The 9,875-nt window shown below is 40.4% G+C and overlaps 1 protein-coding gene across 1 annotated transcript in view; it reads right to left on the bottom strand.

The window, feature by feature from the left end:
* Positions 1–9,875, bottom strand: part of MAPK11 (mitogen-activated protein kinase 11) — a 60,954-nt gene that overhangs the window by 5,687 nt on the left and 45,392 nt on the right. The window contains exons 10-11 of the mRNA XM_019509294.1: positions 7,927–8,005; positions 6,691–6,864 (exon numbers count right to left, since the gene is read on the bottom strand). Of these exons, the coding sequence (XP_019364839.1) occupies positions 6,691–6,864; positions 7,927–8,005 (253 nt within the window). The remainder of the gene's footprint in view (positions 1–6,690; positions 6,865–7,926; positions 8,006–9,875) is intronic.

The raw sequence follows: 9,875 nt of genomic DNA, 5'->3' as shown, positions 1-9,875 counted from the left end.
CTGAAGCTCCACAACTGTAGGTCGGTCAAACGGCGCCACAGGCAGGAACTGGTCTGTGGGCTGTGGTTGTCGACCTCTGACTTAACCTGCCTTTATACAGACAATAGGGTTAACACTGGAATTAATGCAATCCATTCCAGCAGGGGTGGGTTCAAGCAAGAATGTGGTGCCGTCACCCTTCTTCACTGCCAGTTCACTGCCAAGAGCTCCAGTCTCAGTTGCCAGGTGCAGGTGCAGTGAGCTTACTGCACGTGCACAGACATCTGTTACTGCACCCCCTGTTCTTGCCATCATGGATCTGCTACTCGATTCTAGCAAACTTAAGTTTACTTGGATCCAAATTGCTTGTTGCAATCTGAGTACTGTAAACATGAAAGCTGAGTTCTTAAAGTTAGTCACTAGATCCATTTTCAGGGACCCAAACAGAATGACACGATTTTCAGGCTTGCTAAACTGACTAGAGTCAATGCTACAGGTGGTCAACACTCCTGATACTCAGGCACTTTTATGTCATTGCCTACATGTGGATTTAGTTCAAAACATTCTGCTTGGAAAATTTTGACTGAAATAGTCTTAGAATTGGGGTTATCCTCTTAGGACTCTTTTACTGTCACCTGTTTTAAATATCCTGTTCTATTAACTACATGGATATATTAAAACTCTTCTACTGTAAGATGGCTTTCAATGTAAAAAGAAAATGATGTACCTTCCATGAGTTATCTTTAAATTTCCTACTGAGAAGTGACATTTTGCTTCCTTTTATTCTCTGTACATGGTAGTTTCCTTTCTTCTTTGCTGACTGTATTTTTCTGTTGATTTACCTGACAAATATTCCTCAGACTTTGTTATACTATGTAACAATGCAGCAGAATCATTTTCTTTTCCATCAACTAGATAAGAGACTCTGCAGATCCTGTATGAAGTAGTGAGTTATTAAGAAGGATGCATGTTTTAAGAGTGGAAACTCTTAAAATAAAAAGTTATTACAGCCTCCTCATAAAAATTAGAATATTTTTTTCCTTCCAGTTTGACTTGGAAACTTTGGCAAAGCTTTGGCATCTTGGGAAAAAGGAGACTGAATTGGGCTGGAAAGTGGCATTTGGTGAGGGAGCAGTGTTTTGAAGGATCAGAGAGGAGTGTGTGCTCTTTGGGAATCTGACACTTCCCAGAGTATTTTTCTGTATATCCTGTTAAAATTCAGATGCTGAAAATATTGATCAGGAAATCTCCATACCTTCCACATGTATCCAAAGCAGGTTTGAGATACCCTGTTCCTGCTATAGTCTAGAGGGGAAGTTAAGCATTGTATTACCCAGAAACAAAATATCATACTAGAATAAGCAGTGTTGTTTTGAAAAAGACACACTTCATAGGTAAAATGTTCTCTTAGAAACTGACTTTCCTCTACCAATTTTAACAATACTTCATACACAACTTTTGATTCTAAATACATATATGCAATACAACGTATTCAAAATGCAGTAATCTGTTTAGTCTGATTGTGACTCTTAGCTTTACAGAACAATGTCAAAATGACAAGCCGCTTTTCATATGGTGCAGGTCTCATGCCTCAAAAGCCATGATGAATATTTTTTTTAAACGGCATGTGTTTGGTGATGTTGCTACTGAACCATCATTTAGTCCTTCCTTTAGGAAGTACTAAAGGCAACATAGCTGTGGCATCACGTTTTTTGCCTGCCAGTGTTATGTCGCTGTAGTACATTGCCACAGTGATGTAGTACCTTGTGTAGACGTGCCCACAGAGAAGTGTAAGCATCAGGCAATGCAAGTTTTACCTTCTAGCATTTTTTCCTTTACCATGTGGGTAGAGATAATATGGTTGCCAACTATGCAAGCAACATCCCACGCTTTTTTGTCAATATGATGCAGAGTTTGTACATACACTTCACCAGTCTGCTGGCAAGTAACTTCCACTTCTTAGCCAAGATTTTACTAATGCTTGGGATTTGGCCCACACTGATGCCCACTCAGAAGTTATTACATTCACAAAATGTCTGTGGACCAAATATTTTTGGTATAAATGCATGGAATATATTCAGTAGCTAAAAAGTTATATTTGAACATCATAATCATCAGCAGAGCAGTCCAAAAGGACTTCGTTCTTCTGGTCAGGAAACCAAGTTAACTGTTTTAATATTGCACATCAAACACTTATGTACATAAGGAAAAGTGTTAAGAAATCAGACTAACTCCTCTTTTAATACAGCAGTAATACTTGTGTGAATGTCCTGAAACTTGAGAAGAAACAGGAAATCTATAGGACATTTATATTTTACCCAGGAAATCCAGTGAACACAGATAAAAAAGCTATGCAAAAGCCTCACAGTAAGCCAGCATCTGGTGACAGACACACTGAGCTGTGAGAAAGCCTGAGGACCTGTACATTTCGTAGTTTGTGAGGGAGTCTCTAGTAAATGTCTGCAAGTAATCAGGCAAAAATGCCTCCATTCCTTCTTTTGGGATACCTTGTTCCATAAATGAAACAGAGGATATTTGTCAGAATTTTTTGTCAGATTTTGACACTCTTCTAGCTAAACTGGGGACAGAGGGGAGAAGAGTACTTCAAATGAGTCATTCTGTAGTCATAAAGAGGAAGTAAGGACTTATCTCGCAAAATAATACCAAAACCTTGATTTTCCCCTTCAAAGATTTCAATTTGGTCCACCTCCATAAAGAAAGTTTTCCCCAGAACTTGTTAAAGAATTGCTACCCATATAAACCTTTAAAAGAAATCTTATATAAGACTGCCTGTGCACTTAATTATTCAGTACATGGAATGGGAACACACACTTGCTTGAATGCAGCATCTAAAATATTAATTGTGATTTTCCTCTGAGAAATGGTTTGAGCATCAAGAAATTCCTGCTTTATTCACACTATTAAAAATCAAATAATTGAAGTCAACAGACCCTACTATCAGACTCAACATTTCTTCTATTTTCAGAGAATGAGATATTTCTTGAAGGGCAGAGAAGAGAATGAGGAAGCTTTGTGCTTATACAGACAAAAATTATTCCAGTGCAGAGGGGTGGCAGTGAGACATACATACTATATAAATCCTGTTCAAGTCTTATTTTGAAGATCTTAAATGGTCCACAGGCCCTTTGCACACAGGGGAGCCTCCTAACAAATATTCTGATGTAACAGAATCTGAAGCTTCTGCAATAAACGTTCTTGGTTTTTTTTTAAAGAGAAGTCATCCCACTTCCCAGTTTTAGTTCAGAAAGAGTTAAACCTAGACCATCTCTATAATAATCCAAAGCAGGCTTGCATCATAAAGAGGAAAGGGAAATTGTTTAATCTTCCTGTCAAAGGCTCAGCCAACTGAAGAAGCAGCAAATAGACAACTTATATTCTTGTAGGTACAATGCCAAATGCAGCACAGACTCATTGCATGCAAGATACATACATGGTAGCCAGGGCTGGATAACCCTTTAGTGCGCCGTAGGCAAACAAACTTGTGGGCTCCTACTTAATACTACATACTTATATTACTTTTTTTCACTCAATAATTATAATATCTAAAATGAGCACAACTGGGCCCCTTCTTCACTTAGGGCCTTAGGCACGTTTCTAGTTTGCCTGTGCCTTAATCTGGCCCTGAAGGTTGCATGTGCTGCCAGATTCAGCTGCAGAGAAATGTTATGGATGTAGCTGACTATAGTCAGTTCTCCTCACCTGTCCAAAGACAGATTGTGGAAGAACCTTCCCAGGTCACATCACTTGGGCTGCTTCTCTTCAACTAGACACTTTGGCCCACTTCCTACACTGCTTTCAGATTAATTTGCACTACTGCACTGGATTTACTCAGTTTAGAGGGATCCTTGCACACCAGGGGTATAGTGGGTAGGATGGGGAAGGAAAAAAAGGCATGAGAGCGGCTCACTTACATTCCAGTGATCTCCAGGGGTTAGAACAAGCTGTGGTAATGAGGGGTATCAGCATAATTTGGAATAGCTCCAGCCTATTCTTCTGTAGCCCAGGAATCAATTCAGCCTCAGAACTCAGTGGTGAAGGGCAAACAGTTTACTGGTGTATTCACACCAACTCCTGCCTGAAACACACTGACCACTCCCCAGCTGCTACTCAGGGTCAGGCCTGAAAGTCCTCCCAATGAGCAGTTCCCTCATTGTCAGACACAAAGGCCCCTTTTCAGAAAAGCTTTCATTACATAGAAGAGTAAGCAAGAATTTAGGAACCCAAGCTGGAAGTAGATAGATTGTCTGCAGGCAAAAATATATTGTCAGCTAGTTTTGCTGTATTCAGACTATATGTCATGTGGGAACTCTCATTTGGTTAGAGATGGAGCCTCTGCTCTTTTAAGAGCATTTTGACCATGGAAACAGTACAAAAGGCTATAAATTAACTGGAGTTGGACAAATAATTCTCCCTGCACAAGAGACCTATTCACTGGTTGCAATTTGGCAGAAGTATCTCTCATACTAGCCTCTCTGACTCCTCAACAAAGAGAAAAAGTTTGGAGGTGTGTCAGGGAAAGAGCAGGGACAGAATAGCATGCTGGAATGGGACTTCATTACAGAGATTCTCCCATTGATGTAAGGTTCTTTATCCTAGTGGTGGAGGTTAGTACTGTCCCTTTTGCTCCTGGGATGGTAAGCAGTGAATCAAAGAGCTTCCTTCCATTTCCCAGAACTCCTCATTTAGCATGGAGTGGGGAATACAGTCCTCAGAGCCTGAATACCCATAAAAAACCCCAAAACCTGTATCCATAGACTTCCCCTGTCTCCCCCCACCCTCCCCAAATACCACAACCTTTTTAAAAGCACTGAAGTTTTTACCTTTTTCCAAGTCATGCAGATCTACAGCTGGGTTTATGAACCACATAGCAGAATCTAAGTATTTTGCAAGCCCTTGATTATTCCTGAATTCTCCCATATGTATGGGCACACATAAGGAAAGTTTAAGAAGAAATCAAGGATTTTCTTGTGCACTGCTCTGTCTCCCCTTCCCCACATGTGTGTATGTGGCAAATGGGAACCACCACAGGCCTTTTAGTAGTCATAGTAGTCAGCCATGGACAATTTGGGTCAGATGTCTACAAGCTATCTAACTGTGACACACAATTTGGAAAAGCACTGGGCTTGAGAGAGACACTAACTCACAATATGTAATGCCTTTAAGTAATGCCTAAACCACAAGTTGGTTCCCTTTACAGAGGTGTCAGTTTTATCCTAGGTGCACATTTTATAGGCATAATTGATTTTTATTATTTACTTTATAGGTATGATTTACTGTGAATGTTCATACAGAAGACAGCTAACAGTCACATGGGGACACATTTGCTGTTACTGCAGAAGAGAGACTAACGTCATAACTTCAGTTGGTGTAAAGTGGCATAGATCCATTACTCCAGCAGAGGATCTGCCCCACTGAGGTTGAAAATGTGAGAGTGTACCTGACCTTTATGGAATTACTTGCCCCACCCCCTTCAGCTGGAGCTGTTTGTGTGTGCACATTGTGAAAAATCCACTGATATGATGTTAGAGGGGCTAGAACCGTAGGGAAAAAAATCCACAATAAAACACACACACGGATTTGGCTTATTATGGTACTCTGTGGCTAGTGGCATCCCCCAAGGCTCTGTTCTTGGACCTGTACTCTTTAATGTCTTCATAAACGATCTGGACACTGGTGTCAGAAGTGGACTGGCTAAGTTTGCTGATGACACCAAACTTTGGGGAAGTGTCTACACCTCAGGATAGGCTGCTGATCCAGGCCAACCTTGACAGGCTAGCAAGGTGGGTGGATGAAAATCCAATGGCATTCAATACAGAGAAATGCAAGGTGCTCCACCTCGGGGAAGAAAAACCCGCATCACACTTCCAGGCTCGACAATTTTACACTCGCTAGCATCACGACCGAAAGAGACTTGGGGGTCATGATTGACCTGCAGGATGAACGTGAGCCACCAATGTGATACCACAGCTGGCAAAGAGAACAAAACTCTGACTTGCATCTACTGATGCATCTTGAGCAAGACCCAGGATGTCATCCTTTCGGTGTACTTGGCCTTGGTTAGGCTGCAGCTGGAGTATTGCATCCAATTCTGGGCTCCACAATTTAGGAAGGACATGGAGAAGCTTGAAAGAGTCCAGGGGAGAGCCACGTGCATGATCAGAGGGCAAGAGAGCAGGCGTGATGAAGAGAGGCTGCGAGCTATGGGACTCTTCAACCTGGAGAAGCACAGGCTCAGGGGTGACTTGGTGGCAGTCTATAATTCACCCCTGTCTATGGGGGAACACCTGTTCACCACAGCACCCCAAGGGATGACAAGGTCCAACGGTCACAAACTCCTGCAAGACCATTTTAGCCTGGACATGAGGAAAAACTTCTTTACTGTCTGAGCCCCCAAAGCCTAAAACAGGCTTCCCCCAGAGGTGGTACAAGCACCTATTTTGGACACTTTTAAGAAATATTTTGATGCTTATCTTGCTGGGATCCTTTGACCCTAGCTGACTTCCTCCCCCTTGGGCAGGGGCTGGACCTTATGATCTTACGAGGTCCCTTCCAGCCCTAATGTCTATGAAATTATCCTGAAGTTTCAGCCTGGCTTGACATTCTTTCAGTGAGAACATGCAAAAAACGTTCTCTTTAAGCAAAGTCATTTTTTTCCATACACATGAACTGCCACGCACAATTCCACCTTACCTTTCCACTCTTCTATGGTTCGTTCTTTATTCTCTATTGACTCGTCATATAGCTCAGCCTCAGGCTCGTCATCAGGATCATGATACTGTACAAAGTAGGCATGTGCAAGAGCTTCTGAGGCAGTTATCCTTTTATCACTGTCTAATATAAGCATCTTCTCAAGAAGATCTACAGCTAGGGCAAAACAGATACTCAAGTTAAATTTAGAACCCTTTAACTAGCAGAGGAAAATGTTGAGCAGTAAGAGATCTGGCAGAGTAATAGATACATATGTCCCCTGAGAATCATCTTTTACATTGTTATCAATAATTAATACAAGATATAGGAAAATAATTTTAGAGGAAAGACGATTAAGATATCCCACACATACTGTGTCAGTTCATACGTGCAGTATCATTCCTCATTATTCCTTCCAAGATCATTCAACTTTACTGACAGAACCTCAGAATATTGCAAAGCCATGTGACAGCACATGGCCTGTGAAGATGCACATTCTAAACAGAGTTTTGAGTCCTCGTTTAGTGCAAGATACAAATTATAATACAAAATTATGAGATCTCAAAAGACATCATACCAATAATAATCTACTGGACTGTATATTTTCACATTTAGATGAAAATACTAATGCTCAAAAGCTTTTCTATATAGGAATGAACAACCTGCCACTTAGGATTTTATTCCTTCTGAGGGTCAACCCACTGTAAAAATAAATAAATAAAATAAAATAAGATTTTTAAAAATAATTCTGTTACTCTCAATAGTTGTACAAAAGGGAGCCTCAATTAAATAAGGTGATGGGTGCTGTCCACAGGATTGATTTTAAACTAAGATTTTTAGTATGAATCACATTGACCTAAAAATAGTGTGACACTTTAAATAAATGAAATATGATTTCCATAATACGTCTGTTAGGTTGATCTACTTTTTTTCTGCACTAAAATCAGTTTAATTTCTATCTATGTATTCATGCAACATTTAACTGGCCTTTAGTTTCTGAAAACATCCATTTGCCCTCTCAGGACAGACTGCAATCCGCTTGGCACTATCTTCATGCCGGAAAAAAAAGCTTGGAATAAGCTTCATTAAGGGAAGTTAGTGGTCTGATATTGAAAAGGTTCAGGAACGGTTAGGCCAGCATTCCTCGTTTTTTTTCAACAGGGCCTAGTATATAGAAAAGTAAAACCCGAACTGAAATGCTAGTGAAGGAACTAAAATGGATCAGTCTGAGATTCTTACCTAATGGGTTGGCACCACGAAATACTGCTTTCAAATCCTGCTGAGGCATATATGGTAGAGATTCAATGTACTTTCTAGCCTAGGAACAAATTAAAGCATATAAACATATTATGTTTTTGCCCAATAGAAAGTAGGGCAACTCTGGAAAATAAATGTCTATCTGTTAAATTTCTCTCTCATGGAAGCCACTGTACATACAAACTCATTCTGTGCACGGGTCTAGATGCAGCCAATCATCTTCAAAAGTTTAGTTGGTTCTTATAAATCCAGGCCTATAAACAAGAGGGGTTAAAGTGATTTTCTTCTAAAATGAGAGCTGTTTCACTTACCTGTGTCAAATAGTAGACAAACCAGGATAAAATCCTGAAACAAGAGGTCTCAAAGAGGCAGAGCCTCAATCCTGTATAGTCTCCATGGGCTCCATTCCATGGGCCCCCATTCTTAGGCAGGTAAACAGAATCTGCCCAACTCACGGCAATCAAGGTGCTGGGACCTGCAATCCTTCTACTAATGAAAATAGCTTTTTTAAAGGATTAGGGTTTGCTCAGAGGGCCACTCTTTTTTTTTTGCACACAAGGCATCTACAGGAGACAGGCATTTGTCCCTTCTTATTTGGTAATTCCATTTACAGAGCTGCTCTGGGAGTACTTTCTGTAGTTGTCAGGATCATCGTTGAGTCTCCTCAGCTGTTCCATAACCAACAGGTCCCTGCTGCATCAGTACCAACTCTCAGCCTTTAGAGAAGCCTACTGCCCTTTCTTTGGCCAAGCTGCTGTAGTTCACTTGCAGCCTCTGGCTGCCTACTCCCCTGTGGCTAGTCCAGAATCAGCTGTCTTCCCCTGCCTGGGGACATACCTGCTGTGGTTTCTCCCTTAAAGTAACAGAAGCCCTTGGCTCCCTGTTATAGCCTGCTCTTAGCTTTAATCCCTCTTGACTACAGAAAAATAAAAGAGCAATTCTCCTGCTGCAGAAAACTCAGAAAGACCACAACAAGACAGAAATGTTTATGATACCACAGGTTCTTATTTGAAATCTGTAGGCTTATTTTGTGAATCATGTGTATGAGTTTTCATACCTAAGAGTGCTAATATTATGCGGCCCCTTAATAGGATCTAAGGTTACCCCAGGATGCTGAGCATCATTGCTTTACATTATCAGACCTTGTGGGCTTACAAACTGTATAGCAAGACATGTCTGTCGCACGGTCCTGCATGCAAACTATGGGCAATTACTTTTTCTTAGGACAAACAGACTAGCATATATTTGGTAATCCAGGTCTTTGCTGACTTTTTCACATTTTGATTCTGCACTTGAAGAGTGTATCTACAATTGGGCATCAACTCTGCTTTATTTTCAGGAGAGCTCTAGAGAACATTTGATACCATGTTGACTAAATCTTGTTTACTCACCAACCTTTTTTCTCTGCCCTTGTAATCTCCACAGAGAATTTATAAAAGTCTGAATCTGGAAATGCTCAAAGTGAAATCATGCCTATATTGAGACATCATATCTGCAGACTAATTCAGAAATCTGTTCTGAAACATCTGGCTTATACAAAAGGCCCTCTGAATTTCCTGTTCTTTAATCCACTGCTTATTAATGAAAGTAAGGTTGGATTCTCCATTAAAGCTTTGACCATGCCTTGAAGAGTGTAGCAAAGCAGTTAGTTCTGCAGATTAGATAAATGTTGTGGAAAGTGCATCTTCTACCACCCTGTGGCAGTTTAGAATCATTGCATATTAGCATACCTCATTAAACTTATTCAGCTTAATTGATACTTCCCTAATGAAGTTACGCATCAAGTGGCATTTAAAAAAATGTCCACTTCAAATTCTGATTTTATATATTATGTCACATAAACAGAAAATGATGGGAATCAACAATGCTGCAATATTAATTTTAGATGCATGATTATAGACTGATAAATAGTTATGGGTTACTTTATCTAG

This window comes from Gavialis gangeticus, unplaced genomic scaffold (assembly GCF_001723915.1).
Source record: "Gavialis gangeticus isolate Ggan-Ray unplaced genomic scaffold, GavGan_comp1, whole genome shotgun sequence".
Lineage (NCBI taxonomy): Eukaryota > Metazoa > Chordata > Crocodylia > Gavialidae > Gavialis > Gavialis gangeticus.
Note: the sequence above shows the minus strand (reverse complement) of the source record. Positions and strands in the feature narration are given on the sequence as shown.